The 18,392-nt window shown below is 39.2% G+C and overlaps 2 protein-coding genes across 3 annotated transcripts in view; both read left to right on the top strand.

The window, feature by feature from the left end:
- otud7b (OTU deubiquitinase 7B) overlaps positions 1-9,883 on the top strand; it is a 56,279-nt gene extending 46,396 nt beyond the window's left edge. The window contains exons 10-12 of one of the 2 annotated variants that reach the window (XM_059339559.1): positions 1,185-1,299; positions 2,260-2,338; positions 4,194-9,883. In XM_059339559.1, coding sequence (XP_059195542.1) covers positions 1,185-1,299; positions 2,260-2,338; positions 4,194-5,681 — 1,682 coding nt within the window. In that variant the 3' untranslated portion in view covers positions 5,682-9,883. Of the gene's footprint in view, positions 1-1,181; positions 1,300-2,259; positions 2,339-4,193 lie in introns of both variants that reach the window. The other variant, XM_059339558.1, reaches the window with a different exon arrangement.
- Positions 9,884-15,501: 5,618 nt separating this feature from the next.
- The window catches only part of mtmr11 (myotubularin related protein 11), a 63,036-nt gene continuing 60,145 nt past the window's right edge, over positions 15,502-18,392 (top strand). Inside the window, exon 1 of the mRNA XM_059338812.1 lies at positions 15,502-16,131. Within this exon, the coding sequence (XP_059194795.1) occupies positions 16,075-16,131 (57 nt within the window). The 5' untranslated portion in view covers positions 15,502-16,074. The remainder of the gene's footprint in view (positions 16,132-18,392) is intronic.

The raw sequence follows: 18,392 nt of genomic DNA, 5'->3' as shown, positions 1-18,392 counted from the left end.
GTGAACAAATTGATTGCACTCAGTATTTCTGTCTGCAGAGTGGTGGAATGTACCTAAGTACATTTACTTAAGTACTGTGCTCAAGTACAATTTTGAGGTCCTTGTACTTTACTTGAGTATATCTATTTTATATAACTTTATACTTCTACTCCACTATATTTTAAAGAGAAATAAGTGATTAGACTTTTTTTTGTTTTCAAATTAAACCTCATAACAGTATATTTAGTAATTAAAGTAGTAGTTAAATTGAGATCTATCTTTAGAAAATTAAAACTCTGCTTACATTAATGCATCAATACAAATATTCTAATAATATATTTAGAATATAACTAACAATCTGAGTGGGTTCATTCTGCATAATAGGTCCTTTACTTTTGATACTTTAAGTACTTTTTAGTCAAGATCATGCAAAAATCAGGTCGGCTGTGTCAGTGATCTCTTTTAAGTCTCTTCTTAGAACATACTTTTATCTGAGAGCTTTTCCCTGATTTTATAAGAATTTTAACTTCCCTTGAACTGTCTTTTAATTGCACAGAATGATGTCTGAATGATTACTTTTATCTGTTGTTGTGTGTCTGTTTTTACTTGTCTTTGTAAAGCACTTTGTAACATGTGTTTTGAAAAGTGCTGTATAAATAAAGATTAGTATTATTATTATTATGCTAAAATATATTTTCCCCAACTGTATTTAAGTTCCCTGTTAAGGGCCAACCTTAATTTTTGTAAATTCCCTGTTTATTACCATTAATTCTCATGGAAAGGAATTTTGATGCTGATACGTTTGTACTTTTACTTCAGTAAGTTCTGAGTGCTGGACTTTTACTTGTAGTGGAGTCATTTCACAGTGTGGTATTAGTACTTTTACTGCAGTAAAGGATCTGAATACTTCTTCCATCACTGGTGGGGTGAAACTAAGTACATTTACTCAAGTATTGTACTTTAGTGTAGTTTTGAGGTGCTTTTCCATTTTATGTAACTTGATACTTCAACTCCACCACATTTTGAGGCATATATTGTACTTTTTACTCCACAACATGTGAAACAAAAGTCAAAACACCACTAAATTCCTAAGTAAAGGATCTGAATACTTTTTCCACCATTGCTGTCTGCAGACAATCCAGAGTGGTGACTTCAAACACTTTATCTTTCCTCTAAGAATGTTCTCCCCCCGTCTCTTCCAGCAGTTGTGATCCCTCTCACCGATTCGGAGCACAAAATGCTGCCTCTGCACTTTGCTGTCGACCCTGGAAAAGACTGGGAGTGGGGCAAGGATGACACAGACAACGTGATGCTGGCGAGGTTTGGTCTCCTTCTAAAAACAACTCTCACACATTTTACATCCAGTCATGTATTTGTCAGCTCAGATGCATTCAGAAGGTGCCCTTTCAGAAATGGACTCGTCAGAGGTGACAAATGATGCAGCACGAGTGGCACATGTTGACTTGCATGTGTACTCCCTTATAGACAGCTTTCACTTTGCCACCGAGTGTCAGTGTGTAGGGATTGACCCCTGACTCCAGATTAGCAACACTCAGTGCCAGTGACAATAAGATTAGCTCTAAATACCTTCTATGAATGGACCAGGAGGAACGAGCGCCAAAATACCAGCTTGGTAAAAATAACCCTCCGCCGTATTTACGTCAGTTGATGACACCGTGGTCGACTTATTCAGATCAAATGGTGGGCAGAGATGTTATTACACACATGGCTGGTAATATTGTTTGGAAAAAAAGGTCACTGAGTTTAAGGGCTGCTGCAGAAGATGCTTTTAGTGAACCTGCTGTTTACTGTATTATTATTCAGCAGCATTCAGTTTTATTATTGGCCTTTATTAAGGCAGAGGACATATATTATTATGGTATATCAAGTTAGTGACCATACCAATATACCTGGGAACAGCTTAGTTTAGTATTTTAATTCTATTATACAGCCTTTTTAAGTACTCTATAATTTGCCTTTGTGTTACTCGGCTTTTAATAGTATTTTTTTGTTTATGTGCATTATTATTACTTTTATATACACTGATATATTAATGATTTTATTTGTGTGAAGCACACTGTAAAGCACTATCCCTGTGCACAAATTGTGCAGTAGAAGTAAACTTGTTATTGCTATTCTTAACAAAATAAATATGTGCGCAAAATATGCATTCACTGCATATTCTTGTGGATCTGTTTGCACTTATAGCTGCCTCCTCTCGCTGAGCTCTGACTCCTTATCCCTCTCTCTCTCTCCATCCTTCTTTCTTTCTTCTCCCAGTGTGGCTCTTTCTTTGGAGGCGAAGCTCCAGATGTTGCACAGCTACATGACGGTATCCTGGCTGCCCCTGCCCTGCGAGGTAAACACAAAAGTCCACACATCTGTCATGAGCAGTGTTGCCAGATCTCATGAGATAAGCAAGCAACCAGGTCTTCGGAAATAAGTCTCAAATAATCAACTAGACAAATAAATTATAAAATAAGGCCAAAACAGGAAACCCTACCAAGCCACTTAATCTCATATATATATATATATATATATATATATATATAGTATATTAGAGGTGGGGGAAAATGGATACAGCATAGTATCCCAATATTTTGCTGTTTTTGTTTTTCGTAGGCTCACTACTATTAGGCTCACTATACTGGAGATGCTGATATCATATGAAACGAGAAGATCTAAGGAATCTACAGTCAGGACATCGTGTCGGGAAAAAAACTTCAGAGCAGTAGTTCAGTGTGACTGAATCCTTTGTTGGTCAGTCTGTGGATTTGACTCTCATTGTGGAGAAATAAAAAGACTGAAGTGAGATGAATAGACTGAGAATTTTCTCTTATTTGACAAAACAATTCTTGATTTAATTTAATTTTGTGGACACAAAATGCAGTTAAACAGTTAAATCGCAGGTCATTGTATCGCAATACTCACCAGAAGTTGCAGATAATGTAAAACAAAGAAGGCAAAACAAGAATAATTACTTCATTATTATATTCACAATCCACTGTCTTTCCCCCACTCTTTGTTGACCGTCATATTGTTAGTAAAGTAGCAAAAGAAAATATCACTGAGTCACCTGTGTGGGTTGACAACAGATCCTGGACAGGCATAGTTGAGACATATTGGAAACAAGCCCAAATAAGAGATTACACTTTAGAAACAAGCCCCAAAAAAAACTACCCGCAACTACCAGCATCTGTAAGCGACTTTACAGAAACAAAAAGCCAAAGTTGCTTATAATAATCGGATTACAGAACTCTCATCGTGAGTCATGTTCCCTCTGAGGTTTATTAAGGAAGCACAGACAAAAGGATTCATCATAACTTTTATTGGACAACCTCATTCTGCTGCCCAAATTGCTCTTACCAAGACAGACAGGATGAACCAGCGATAAAAATTAATATTGACTTGTTTAACTAACCGTGAAGGCTGGTTTCTATGGACTCATTCAATATTTTTCCAGCCTACTTGAAAAAAAGAAACCCCATCTTGTAACCCAATTACCAGACAGATGCCAAAGCGTTTGATAGTCGCTTGTGGTTAGTGCTAATTTCCCACACTCATTATAAACAAGGGCAATATTTTTTCCTTTTTCTACTGGAGCAGCTGTCCCCTGACCGCTGTACAGAGCGTATGTGAAAACATACCACACTGGGCCATTCAGGTCATAAAGTCACACCATGCAAACACTGTGACAAAGCTCCTCTTGTGTGCCACATGCGGGCATCAGGGTGCTGGGAAGGACATGTTAATAGCTGTTTCAGTGCAGGGACTCAGGGGCAAAACAGGAAAGCCTGTATTAAATGATCATTTAAGGGGTTTGTTGTGTGCCGTGGCTGTTATTGCTGAAAGGAGGGACGTTCTACTTCTTTTTTAACATCAGAAAAGTGCGTCATAAATGTAGGTCATGCCTTTTAGAGCTTCTATAACATGTTTGCAGATATGAAGAGGCATTCGGAAACTGAGTCATTTGTGTTTTGCATTGGTCTGCAAAAAAAAACAGCGCTATGAATCATTCTTTTCACATCCTTTCTCCCCCCATACCTGAAGGGCATGTACTGCTACAGTTTAGCCAGAACGTGACTTTTCATTTTATCCGTTTCTGATGAATATTGTATTTTTTTCTCATTGTAATTTGGTCACTGGATTAAGGGATGATGTAGGTCTTTCTGCAGTATTTTTCCACTAGCTGGTGTTTTCTGCTTCCCTTGCAGCAAGCCCCTCTGGCCCAGCCTGAGTCTCCCACAGCATCAGCAGGAGAGGATGCCCGCACGCCTCCTGACTCAGGAGAGTCAGACAAGGAGTCAGTCAGCAGCAGCTCCAATGGCAACGGAGACACCACCACGGGATCAACGGTCAACGGAGGAGGCTCCTTGGCCAAGAACAGCTCCTCTTCCTCATCCAGCTCCTCCAGCAGTGGGTCGGCAGGGGCGGGAGCCGCGGGGAAGGACAAAACCAAGAAGGAGAAGGACAAGGATAAAGACAAGAAGAGGGCAGACTCTGTGGCCAATAAGCTTGGTAGCTTTGGCAAGAGCCTGGGCAGCAAGCTGAAGAAGAACGTGGGCGGGCTGATGACAGGAAAGAACGGTGGGGCAGGAGGTGTCAAGCAGGAGGGTGTGGAGAAGAAGAAGGGCTCGTTTAGGGGGAGGAAGGGCAGCAAGGATAGCTCGCCTTCAGCCCACGCCTCAGAGGATTCTGGGAAAGGCTCCCCCTCCTCAGGCAGCGAGCGTCTCAACGGGACAGGGAGCAGCATGAGCAGCAGCGGCGGGAGCAGCACCGAGAGCGACACCTACAAGTACAGCGCCGACGTCAAGGTCAGCCTGGGCATTCTGAGAGCCGCCATGCAAGGGGAGAGGAAATTCATCTTCGCCAGCCTTCTCACCACCAGCAACCGCCAGCCCTTCCAGGAGGAGATGATCCAGCGCTACCTCGCTGACGCAGAGGAGCGCTTCCGGGCTGAGCAAGAGCAGCAGCGGCGTGATGCGGAGAGGAAGGGCGTCACCAACGGCATCCAGCCTCCTAAAAAGGAGACAGTGGGTGGTACGGAGCTGGGCTACAGGCCCTACGAGGCCAAAGAGGAGCTGTCGGAGAACTCGTCACCCTCCTTCAACCAGCTCAAGCCCTCTCCTTTGAGTCCCTCTATGTACTCTGGTGTGGTGCCCATCCCACGGCCCTCCTTCATAGACCAGCCCCCTCCTGCTGCGGTGCCCCTCACCCAGCACCTTCATATGCACGGCTACATGGATACGCGGCGCCAGCTTGCCGGCGGCTCCCCAGCGACCTCCTACCCCGGCCTCCCCTCTTACGCCACCCTTCCCCGCCACTGTCCCACAGCGCAGGGTCCCCCCCATCCGCAGTATAATAACTCCCAAGGCCCTGCCTCCCTGAGCCCCTCCCGCCTCGCGCCCTCGTACCCCCCCGAGTTCGACCCACCGGACTACCCCGGGTCGGAACCCGCCGGTGGGAGCTACACCAACGGCTTCCGGGACATGCGCTCCAACTTGGACTCTCGGAGCGGGCAGCCCCCAGTCAGACACTACTCACTGGGCAGCGCCGGCGGCTTGGCCAACCTGCAGTCGAGCCGCTGTCGAACACCCAGCTGCACCTACTACGGACACCCGGAGACGGGAAACTACTGCTCCTACTGCTACCGGGAAGAGCTGAAGAAGAGAGAGCCAGAAGCAGCCATCCACAGGTTCTGAATGGACCTTTGGCTTTGGCTTGTATTTGATGAGTGGCCTTTTTCAGTTAAAACCCCCCCAATAAAACGGCTGGGGTGCATCAGCCTCGGAACAGACAAGAGAAAGGCACAACCAGCTCCCTCCCTTTGTCAGCTGTGTCACTTCCTGTTGGAATAGACGACCTCAGAAAGTAGCGAGAGAGTCTACATGGCTGCAGAATAAACAGGGTGGACTCTGGCGGCCGGGGTCACATGTTAGACCATAGAATAAACTAACTGCACTTCTGTTACATTTTGCTGTGGCTCTTATGCAGGCGTTGTGTATGAGTGTGCGTGTATGTGTGTGTGTGAGAGTGTGTGTGTGTGTGTGTGTGTGTAAGCGGCAGGCTCTCCTCTTTATCAGTTTAACGCCTTGCTACTGTCTCCTCCTGGTGGAGAGAATGTATATGGCAGGCGCCGTACATAACACTCATCAACACACATATACACACTACATGCACACATATACACTGAGTCAGAATCACACTACTACACACACACACACACACACACAGATGCAAGCACAAACAGAAAAGGCACGAGCGTCTCCACTCCATTTTGTGGTCTGTAATAATGTTTGGATTGGTTCATTAAGGGATGTTTGAGCATTTTTGAAGTCACATCCGGTTCCGGGTTGATTTCGGTGTTACATACAGATTTTACACTACTGTTACTAGATGCTTGCATCATATGTACCTCGAGAAAGAGCAGAGTTAACCCTCGTCGTTCACCATTTTGCGTAATGCAAATTGAAACTAGCGTGCAATGCTCCTGATTACGTGTCCGGTGGGCTGCTGTGGTGCTAATGCTCCAGAATGCAAACATATAAATGTCCATGCATTAAAGACAACTGCTCTGCACTGTTATCCTTTAAGCAAATTCATATATCTATAAATTGGATTAATAAGATGGCAACCTTTTTAAAGATGAAACGAGTTTGGCTTTTTATTAACCAGGCATTGTTGAACAAAGATGACAAGCAGTAGCAACATAGCACTGCGGTAAGATAAGAGTTCCCAGAGCCAGATCCACACTGCAAGAAATGTGTGTCTAAAAACAAGATAAAAACACTAAATCTGAGGGAAATGATCTTGCTGCATGGACAGATTTCATTTGACAAGATTTATTGAATTTAGATTATTAAACCTAGAAATGAGCATGTTTTACTCTTAAAATAATAAATTAACTCTTAAAACAAGATCAATTAAAGCTGGAAGCAGCGATGAACTGGCCCGGGCAGAGTGCACTGACAATTATTTGTTTCTTTCCAAGATAAAAAAAACTTTAGATTTAGAAGTGTTAGATAATTTATCTTGCTTTGAGAGTTACTTTCTTATTTTAAGCGTTCAACATGCTTATTTCTAGATTTAACAATCTTAATTTAAGAAATCTTGTCAAGTGAAATTATCTGTCCATGCAGCAAGATCATTTCCCTCAGATTTAGTGTTTTTATCTTGTTTGTGCAGTGCAGAGGGTTTCATACGTCTGTTGCAATGTTTCTCTTTCTCCGTTGGGTCTTCCTTTTTCTGTAACAATGGTTGGCGTTGTGGCATTTGATTATTGTGGCCAACACAGGCATGCAATACTACACTACACTGCAAAATAAAAATGTCACATCCAGCACAACAGAGTTTGGAGACATTGGTTACATGCATTTTTTAAATGTTCCTGAACTAATTTTTGGATTGCAGATGAAGAAAATGAACCGATTTATTGACATAAGTGACATAAACTTCTCTAATAAGCTCTAAATCTGTGGATTTCTGCAGTTGTGACATTTGTCTCCAGTGTCTGTTTGCATGAAGCAAAGGGATGCATGCACATTTGTCAAATGTGACGCCCAATAATATTCACATTGCATTGTGGGAAAAAAAATTTAAATGACAAACTCTCTGCACTCTGGTGGTCGAGAAACATGTTTCATACAATCTCATAATCGCACAAAAGGTGATGCATTCATGTCGTCCTCACTAACGGGACATCTTAATGCTTATTGGTTTGGTTGCAAGTTCTACTGAAGGCAGTTTCTCAAATCCTGGCATTCGTCCCACCAAATCCAGTTGCATAATTCTCTTTTTGCACAAATTCAAGCACTTTCCTGATGTCCTGATACAAAACGTTTTACTGTTTTTTGAAGTGGCCTGTACTGTTGCCCTTTTGTTCATCTCTGCAGACACTGCCACTTCTGTTGGTGGGGAAATCAGGGGCACAGGCCAGAAGGGTTTCTCTAAAGGATTCAGTTACTGTAGAGCTAAAGCATTTTTGGTGCCGGCGGCGTCACCATCTAACTCAGTTTCCTAGTTGCCTTTTTCAGCATTTTGTCCTCGTGGCATCACAATCCTGTTTGTACGTTTGTGTGAGATCAAGTATCCACTGCTTGCTTCATTGCCTGCAGTTTCTACTACTACTGCCCCCAAAATATAACGAATTATAACTATTTTTTAAACAGTGTTGAAGCTGTTGAGATAATGCCATTTTTATTTCCCATTAGGCATATCAACTAGTTGATACTGGCTGATCTTCTGTTTGAGTCTTCCTTATTATAATTTCAAATTTATGGCTGTTTAAGTTGTACTAATAGTTGAAATGACTACTTAAATCCTTGTGATTTTTTCCCCGATAATAAGCCATGGTGAGGACTTTCTTTTGAGGTAGAGCGACTCTCTACTCTCGCTGATTTAATCTGTTCTTTGGCATTAAGTCTAGAAAAGCACAATTTAGTATGCAATTCACTGCCTTGCCCAGTTGAGGGCACTCTTGTTTTGTTTTTCTTTTAACTCTGTGTTTGGAGCTTACCCTCTCAGCTACAAACAAGAATAACCAAAATATTGGGGAATCATTTTCAGTAGTGCTAATTTAACACTATGTAACACTATATTACAATATTTTCTACGTTGCTAAAGCCGGTCAAGGAAGAAGGGAGTTTATTTGCTGTGCATTTAAAGTAACACTAGAGTTTTAATGACGATAAAACACTTAAATCATGCTATTTCCCCAAAAAAACATGTGCATTTGCTGTGTTTGTGTGTTGACATGTGTCCATGCACTAGCATTTTAATTCAGACGAGACCCATCAAGTGTTCCCTCACTGTGGGAAGGTGATGCCTGTTTTTAAAGACAAATGTGTATGTGTGCATATTTCTCTTTCCCTCCCTCCAAAGTAATAATTAGCTTACGAAACCATTTTATTATTTTTTTTGCAATGAAACGCCTCAGAAACGTGTCAGACATCAGACTTCACAGGCTACAAACACTTTTTTGTATTTAAGAAGAAAAAAACAAAAATGTGAGGTTGTATAAATATGTTCCAAGTTATTTTTGTAAGCCTAAAGTTTTACAGTGTTTTTAAAAGGGTAAGAATGTATATTGTTGGATACTGTCACAGGTGTGGATGATTAGCTTGTAAGAGCCTGGATTCGGTGTTTACCAGAAAGTGACATTTTGGCTGTGGAAGGCGACTCCCAGACGAGCCTCTCGATCCTCGAGGCTCTCTCATTGCAAACTAATTTCCTCAGTGCTGACCTAACAAGACACCATTTGAGAATATATATTTATAGTGAGATTTTTTATTAGGTTTCCTTGTGGAATGTTTAGTTGCGACATTTTAGGATGTTCTTTCTCACATGGCTAATTGTCTAGCAGTCTGGCTTTTATTTGTTTGTTGCTTCTTTTTTTTTTATTTGTACATTTTGTTTACGTTTTTTTCTACAGCCACCAATCCGTGCTATGCTAAAACATGACAGCAGTGTTCTCGTTGACCCAGCTCGTTTCCTCCAAACCTGAGGAGAAATGGCTCAGAATTAGTTTTTTGCGACACACCTGACCCGATATATATTTTTATATATTGTACAACACTGTATTTTCTGTGTGAACAGAATATTCATCATCAATGACATTAACATGGAATATTTCGAGTTGCATGGGACTGGAACTGTTGCATGTAAATGGCAATCCATTTTACCAAATTTGTGCATTATTTTAACTTTCAGTTGTCCTGGTATTTTGATCTGTTTTTATTATTTTTTATTGTTTTAATGTTTTTCCTTTTTTTGAGAGGAGAGCCCTAAGGCTGTGTGACAGTGCAATCTGGATAGAAAGAACATCAGATTTTATGTTAGGTTATTATTATTATAATTATTAATTTTTTTTGCACCGTTTGAATAAATTCTCATTGTATTTCAAGAATGCTATGCTTCGTCTCTTTTCTGTCTTTAATATATATTTAATATATACGTGTTATCTAGATTACTGGATCATAAATGATCACTAATATTAAATAAATTCCATAAAAATATATATATGACGATCAGTACAGGTAATGACATAAAGATGATTTTACACACTTACACACAAATTTGGTCCTCACTCAAGTTTCAGTATGAGCGGGAATATCTCGTAATTGGTGCCCAAACAATTTGTCAGATGACACAAAAATAATCAACAATTACATGCAATTATATGTCTAATCAACTGGTTAATCAATTATATAATTCTTCAACCTAAACAGCCATATGTTTTTCTCAAAATGAGTTGTCTTGATAGTAAAGTGAATATCTTTCAAATAATATCAATCAAATAAAATCGAATAGCCTTTATTGTCATTATATCGTCAACTATACAACAAAATTGGGAGTGCCACAGCTTAAGTTGCATAGTTAAAGCAGTCATATCAACAAAACAAACATGAGTAAAACATTTAAAAAACTATGGTAGAACACAGAGCTAAAACAAGGACTTGTGATGTCATAAATATAAAAATAAATAAATTACCACTGAAAATACTGCAAATGTTATAGATGAGGTAGATAGTGTGTCTTGCACATACTAATCGTATTGCACATCTTTAGGTTTTGGAATGAAGTCACCCCTTTCACATTTTTCAAACACATAATAGACAAAGTGATTTACTGGTGGACTCAGGGATCAATTCCCTCTCCCTGGTTTACGAATGTTGGAAAAAAAATGCAAAAGTGCCCTCTTGGATGCCCCTGTGGTAGATTAAACATGAAGAAGTCCACCTTAAGGCCCCGTTTACATGAGGACGCTTGCGGGTAAAAATGCAAAAATGTGAAACCACCCTCCAGAGTGTAAAACTGTAATCCGCTCCACCGTATCGTGTCCATCTACACTGACAAGACACAAAACTCTGCTCAGATCTGCTCACGTCACATACGCGTTTACGTCACATACATGCTCCAGTACAGGAAGTAAACAAACGTGGGATTATTTCCATGCATCGGACCGTCAAGCTGCTCTGGCAGCTCTAATAAACTTACAGGAGTCTTTCCACCAAATGTACAGGATATGTACAGATAGTATTAGTGAACAGAGAAAGATCTGTAATTAGCTCTATCACATTTTGGATGCACCAATTGGTGGGAGGCGAGCCAGACGGCTTTGGACGAGACCTGGGAGATCTAGTGGATGGTGTAGAACTTTGTGGAAGGAGTAGCTGATGAAAATGCGTGGCGTGAAAACTTCCACATGCCAGGCGGCATCACTTTAAATGATGCCGCCTGGCATGCATACCCAATCACATTCACACACTTTTGTGGCACATCCCAAAAAACGCTCGTCTAAACGCAGAATAAAAAGTGAAGACGCGACGCCACTGTTGCGTCTTCTGTTCAGACCGTCATCATGTAAACGTAGCCTCAGTGGTCAAATGTGATGAAGTGCCCTTTTTGTGCACCGGTGCCCAACTGCATACAGCAGGTGCCCTTTTTATTATGTCCGCCCTTGCCCCTCAAACACCCCGAGTCCACCAGTGGGCATATTATTCAAATATTAGAGTAATTGTTAATTGCAGTCCGATTTGTAATTGGTTAAATTTTGCATTTGCATATGTCTTGTGTGAGATTGTCCTCTAACTGGAGTGTCCTCACTGTTATAAAGCTCGCACCACTCTGCAGAGAAAACACAATTTCCTCATCTGTCACAGGAGTATCATGTTACTATCATTAAAGCTGAACTGCAGGGAAACATTTAAACCTCTTGAGCCAACGACATCGCAACATAAAAAATCCCTCTAAAATTCTGGCTTGAAACTCCAGTTTTTTGTTTAATGATGATAGGCCAAGTAAAACCAGAGATAAGGTCAAATATATTAGGTAGAAAAATATAGAACTTATATCTTATATTTGCAACCTGTGATCACTATTGCAACATTTGTTTATTTCAAAGGGGGAAAAACGAGGGTTACGTATGTAACTACGGTTCTATAAATTCTGGATAACCGACAGAGGCGGTGCTTTAAGCACTGGATATTCCATCTCGCGCATGCGCAGGTCGAGTAGTTATACCAACAAAGTCACCTGTGACCCCTGGATGACCCGGGAACTCTATATGTTCCGGTGTCCCCACAGGATCTGTTCCAACTGGATCTTCTCGCGAAACTGAAAGATCCGAGTGACAGAGAACTCTGGCGGTCATCCAGAATTCATAGAACCTTAGTTACGTAACTCTCGTTTTATTTCATTCTTACTGACCGCCAGAGGCGGTGCTTTAAGCACTGGATGACTTATACCAAAAAGGTCACGAGGATACTGACCACCTAGGGGCTTGAAGCTGTCGACAGGACCGCAGTCACCCCAGGATGAGGAGCACCAACATTTACTCTGTAGAATTGAGCAAATGTGCACAACAAAGACCAGGTAGCAGCAGTACAGATGTCTTGAAGAGGAACCCCCTTCAACGCGGCCCATGATGCAGCCACATTCCTGGCAGAATGGCATTTAACCTTCCTGGTTCCAAAACAGCAAGTCGCAGCCGTGGACGGATAACGTCCGAAGCACCAACTCTTGGGTTACGAAGCTACCAGCGACGAGCCGATTATAGATTATTAGAATATGTGTATGACCTGCAATCATACAATCTGCAATCGCGAGAAGATAGAAGGAACAGATCCTCTGGTGACACCGGAACTTATAGATGTTCCCGGGTCATCCAGGGGTCACAGGTGACTTTGTTGGTATGACTACTCGACCTGCGCATGCGAGAGGTGGAATATCCGGTGCTTAAAGCACCGCCTCTGGTGGTCAGTAAGAATGAAATAGAAACATCATTTTCAAAACAGATTGTAATGTTTGTTGTTTTTTGTTTCTTTTGGGTTCATAATGTTGATTCAGAAAGTCAAAGTGAAAAAAAGAATTATCGGGCTACATAAGTTAGGTTGTGCTGAAGAAAATAAAAATGCTGGCAATGTTACATATTTTAAATATGCATGTTACACTTTTTTTCCAGAATCCAAAGAGTTAATCCAAAGAGTTAAATGCAATAGAAACAAATCAAATAGATAAAAACAAACCTCATGCATACATTTTATTGTAATATTAATGTGTTAATTCTGTTTTCTCTATCATCTTGTTGCATTATACATTGTTGAATAACTCCAGCTCAGATGATGCAAGGTCCTGTGTCTGGGGCTGTTTTATGTATTAGAGAAATCGGAGACCCTTATGTAATATTGAAGAGTTTCCCATGTGGTAAAAAATCCAGACCTCTCTCTATTATAGTTCACTAGGACACCGTCTCCCCACCTGTTCAGTAGGACACACTGTCGCTCAGGATTATTCAGACTTTCCCATTCTCTTTTTGGAGAGGAATTTCTTCTGAATTGGCCTGCTGTTTTTGTTCGGAAGAGAATTATTGGTGGTTTCTTTCCACAGGTTTGGATGAGAGAGGAGAGGCGGCAGTCCCCACACAAACCTGCCAGAGGATCAAAAAAGGTACTGCTGACTAAAAAGAGGCTGTATATGTTGAATTAATGACATTGGTTTTTTAAGGAGGTGCTTTGCAAGCTTAAAACACCAGAAGGTCAATAGTTGAGCGGTTTTATGGATGCTGGCTTGCTGGCTCGGCTACTGCTTCAATTTAAACCATCAACAAGTTTCCTGAATACAAAGACAGAGCATGAAAATAAATAAAGGATCCAATAAATTAATTAAAATGCAATTGAATGTACTAAAAATAATGTTAAATTTAAAGTAGGCATTACTTCCTTGATAAAAATGTGACATATTTGTCTTAATTACTTACCTTATTTATTTACTTTCCTATTTAATTTCACTTTTATTTATTTGTTCATTCAAATTAGTGTTGAAATTAGTCATATTATCATTTATTGCATTGTAGTTATCGTTTTTTCTGCATTTATTATGCATTTATTTTAAAAGTATTTTTTATATATATATTTATTATTTATGTTATGTTTTTTGTTTTTAATGTCTGCATTATTTTCCCTTTGTATTTATCCCCCAATTTATTTTGGTATTTTTCATTTGCACATTTCTTCATCTTCATTATAGAAACGAGGAAGCAAGAGGGTTGTCATTCAAAGTTTGTCATGGGGTCAACTTTTCACTGATACATTTAAAAATTAATTTGCTAAAAATAAAATAAATAAATGCAAAATTGAATTGAATTCAGAATTGCATAAATGAATGCAAAAAAGGAAAGAAAAATAGAAAAATTATATTTATACAATTTACAAACATGTCACTTTTAATCAATACATTTTAATTAATTATTATTATTTTAATATTATTTTGTTACGTTTAATGGCATATTTATGTATTTATCGAGTCATTAATTATTAATGTATTCATTTAACGTTATTTATTTTTGGCAGCTTCTGTCCTCCATAGAATATACGTTTGTACCGTGTTTTGAATGCAACACTTTTACCCTTTATGTTTGTTTGTTTGTCTGTGGTATTTCTTTCAGCAATGTGTGTATATATTGAGTGGTGGTGAGTTCAAGGGGTCTTGTGAAAATGGGGGAAACTGACATATATGCACCTTTTGTCACTTTGCACAACTTGTTAAACTCGCTGTGGACTATCAGTGCCAGTTTCAGAGTCAGCTCATGTGTTTTGGTCAGCTTCCATGTGTACTGGTCCTTTAAGAAGTGCCACTGCTGCACTTCGCTTCTTTTTTCCACCAGTCAGTGTGTGTTTCACTATGGCGAATGGATAAACAAACAGAGCAGTATGGGTCGGAATTTAGAAATGAATGCAAAAAAAGAAAGAAAATAGGAAAATTATATTTATACAATTTACAAACATGTCACTTTTAATCAATGCATTTAGATTAATTATTATTATTTTAATATTCTTTTATTACATTTAATGGCATATTTATGTATTTATCGAGTCATTAATTATTAATATAATGTATTCATCTAATGTTATTTATTTTTGGCAGCTTCTGTCCTCCATAGAATATACTTTTGTACATGTTTGGAATGCAACACTTCTACTCTTTATTAGAGCTGCAACAATTATTTGATTAATCGAACAATAATCGATTATTAAATTAATCGTCAAGTATTTTGATAATCGAATAATTGGTTTGAGCAGTTTTTTGAAGACAATAAGTCCAAATTCTCTGATTTCAGCTTCTTCAATGTGAATATATCTGGTTTCTTTGTTCCTTTATGACAATAAACTGAATATCTCTTTGATTTGTGGACAAAACAAGAGATTTCAGGATGTCATCTTGTGGTTTGGGAAACACTGATTGATATTTTTCAACATTTTATTGACCAAACAACTAATCGATTAATCGTTTAAATAATCGACAGATTAATCGATAATGAAAATAATCGTTAGTTGCAGCCCTATATTAATTCAACGTTATTTATTTTTGGCAGCTTCTGTCCTCCATAGAATATGCTTTAGTACCGTGTTTTGAATGCAACACTTTTACTGTTTATGTTGTTTGTTTGTTTGTCTGTTTCAGCACCGTGTGTGTTTATTGAGTGGTGGTGAGTTCAAGGGATCTTGTGAAAGTGGGGGAAACTGACATATATGCACCTTTTGTCACTTTGCACAACTTGTTGTGGACTATCAGTGCCAGTTTCAGAGTCAGCTCAAGTGTTTTTGTCCGTTTCCAGATGTACTGGCCCTTTAAGAAGCGCCACTGCTGCACTTCGCTTCTTTTTTCCACCAGTCAGTGTGTGTTTCACTATGGCGAATGGATAAACAAACAGAGCGGTGTGGGTCGGAGAGCAGCAGTCACGGGGAACAGTCTCCCAGCCGTTAGTGACTAAGAGCCGCTAGTAACAGTCCGGTGACTGGTGACGGGTTAGTGCAGGGTGTGCTCTCGCTACTCGGATGCTGTCAGAGCGAACAGCGATGAAAAGAGCGAAAATAGTTTGTCAATCCTCAGTGAACAGCTCGGTTGTAGCGGCAGCAGCAGCCGGTGGTACGAGCTCACCGTTACCGGACTCCTACCGAACCGTTTCTCTTCTCTTTCTGACGGTCGGTCTGGAGCCACAACGCAGATACCGCTAGCTCCTAATATTACACATTTTAACATTTCTTCATTCAGTCGCTCGTATTTTTCTACCTAAGTTGAGTTGAGCTGCCGTGAAAAATGTTGACAGGATCTAAAACCACGTTCAAAGTGAGACAGATGCTCCCAGACATCAAGGTAAGGACGTTTTATATCAACTGTACTCAGATTTGCTTATTAACCCTCTGAACCTCAAGTCATTTCAGGGCGTTTTATCTCCTTTTATATTTTACTCACTGTGGCCTTGTATTTCACTGCAATATATAAAATATGCATAAAATATATAAGCCCTGCCCTGAAATAGAGCTGGGCGATATGGACCAAAAGTAATATCCCTGTATATTTAGGCTGAATCTATATACGATATATCCTGATATCTTTTATCTGTGTGAAGTAGCTTGGAAGGGAAAAGAGGACATGAGGTAGTTTTGCTAAATGAGGCTCACTTTGAAGTGTTTCCTCTTATTCCATTCAGAATGAAATGAGATTTGTTTTGTTTGCAGAAATAAAATGGACCGACAACTAATGAAAACATTATTTTTGGATCATTATGTCTTTCCTTTCATTCATTGTTTTTTCTATAGATCCAGACCTGCTTTGCTACAGTATGATAGAAACAGTAACATACTAGGGCTGGGCGATATGGACAAAAAGTCATATCCAGATATATTTAGGATGAATATCGATATATACAATATATATCCTGATATTTTTATCACAAAGTGAGAGCAAATGTTCAAAGTCAAATATGACATGTCACAAGTAGTTTTCTTGAAACTGTTTATTTAAGTGAACATGAATACTGTATAACAAAAGGAGAACCTTTTAAAAAAAAAAAATCAAAGCTCCATAAAGTGCACATTTAAATAAAAAAATATTTAAATAAAAATAGCCTATGAAATAAAATAGGCCAATCTTTTTCTGAAATAAATATATTATATGAGAAAAGATTAACAAACATTTAAAAAAACTAAATATGACAAACCCTATTAAGGGCAGCATATAAAGAAATAAATAAAAATTGAACTGTATCGACATATGTGATATGATCTAATTCCATATCACATTTAAAAATATATTGATATATTCATTATGTCTATATATCACCCAGCCCTACCCTGGAGTCAGCACAATCCTGGCTAGAAGTGGAAACAACTCAAAAATGGCCTTTGTGCAGAATTATAATAATGACATACATAATTTAAAAAAAGCTGAATTTCTTTGATAAATTATTTTTTAAAAATTGGAATGAAATGGACTGCATGTAGCCTACAACCCATTTCAAAGTGCCCATAAGTGTCACAGATATTGGAGGTACTCCAAAAAAAAGTTTGCTTTCCAGATGCTTAAAATATTAAGCTATTTGCATTTTTTACAGCCTCTCCTGTCCTCCCCTCTCTGCTCTGTGAAAACAGCCTGCAGTTCTGTCGGACTTTTTGTGAATATTTGCCAATTAACAATTTGTCTCAGCAAAATCAATCATGGCTTTACAGTGTCGCTGAGGAGTGCAGAATTTAATGTTTTTAACAGGATCTAGTTGTTCCATACGTTTTATCTTTGGTGATATTTTGAGTGAGACATGTAGACTAATGTGATATTGACACAATTTTATGCTCAGTTTTGGTTACTGATTCGGATGATCTTAAAGAAAACAGTCTTTCTGAGGGGTTTCAGAAGGTTAAAAAAAGCCAGTCTTAAGTCGTTTTAAATGTTACTTTTCAGACACACAGCAGATGTTACTTTATAGGCTTTTAGTAATGATAATGTTTGTTTGTGTATGTTTTTTGACAGTATTTTAACCCCTATCTTTTTTCATCTCCTCTGTTTTGGTACTTACCCACACCCTTTTCAACTAATTGCCCAATTGCACAGCCTTAAGAGCTGCATATCATGAATGCTGGGTCTTGTTGGTTTTCTGAGAATCTACTGCACCTACTGGTACCTTGTTTGCCATGTAGCAATAAAAATATACTAAAAACCTGGATTAATCTAGTTAGTCACATTGGACTGCTATTATTTTGAACACTACTGTATACTAAAAGCTACAGTATGAGAAGTGTGGATCATTTACAGACATTTTCAGTTTTTATTATGATTTTTGGTCGGTAAATTTTGCTTTAACACTCAACACTCCTCATGTGATTAAACACCAGAGAGGCCAGGAAGGAAGCAATGTGATGATGAAGGAAACACCGGCCATCATTCATAGTGCAGAGCTATAAATGTACATTCAGGTGGTTTATAGCCTGGCTGGATTAAAAAACAAACCCTAAGGTCCCTCCTCAGATCCCTTTTGAGAGCCTTGTTCAGTGTGTGAATGTTAACTGTTGCTTTTTTTTTTGCAAAGGTCTGCTGTTCCCTTCTGTCTGGACAACAGGGAGATGTATAATTACTGTAAG

The sequence above is a fragment of the Centropristis striata genome, chromosome 8 (genome assembly GCF_030273125.1).
Source record: "Centropristis striata isolate RG_2023a ecotype Rhode Island chromosome 8, C.striata_1.0, whole genome shotgun sequence".
Taxonomy (NCBI): domain Eukaryota; kingdom Metazoa; phylum Chordata; class Actinopteri; order Perciformes; family Serranidae; genus Centropristis; species Centropristis striata.
Note: the sequence above shows the minus strand (reverse complement) of the source record. Positions and strands in the feature narration are given on the sequence as shown.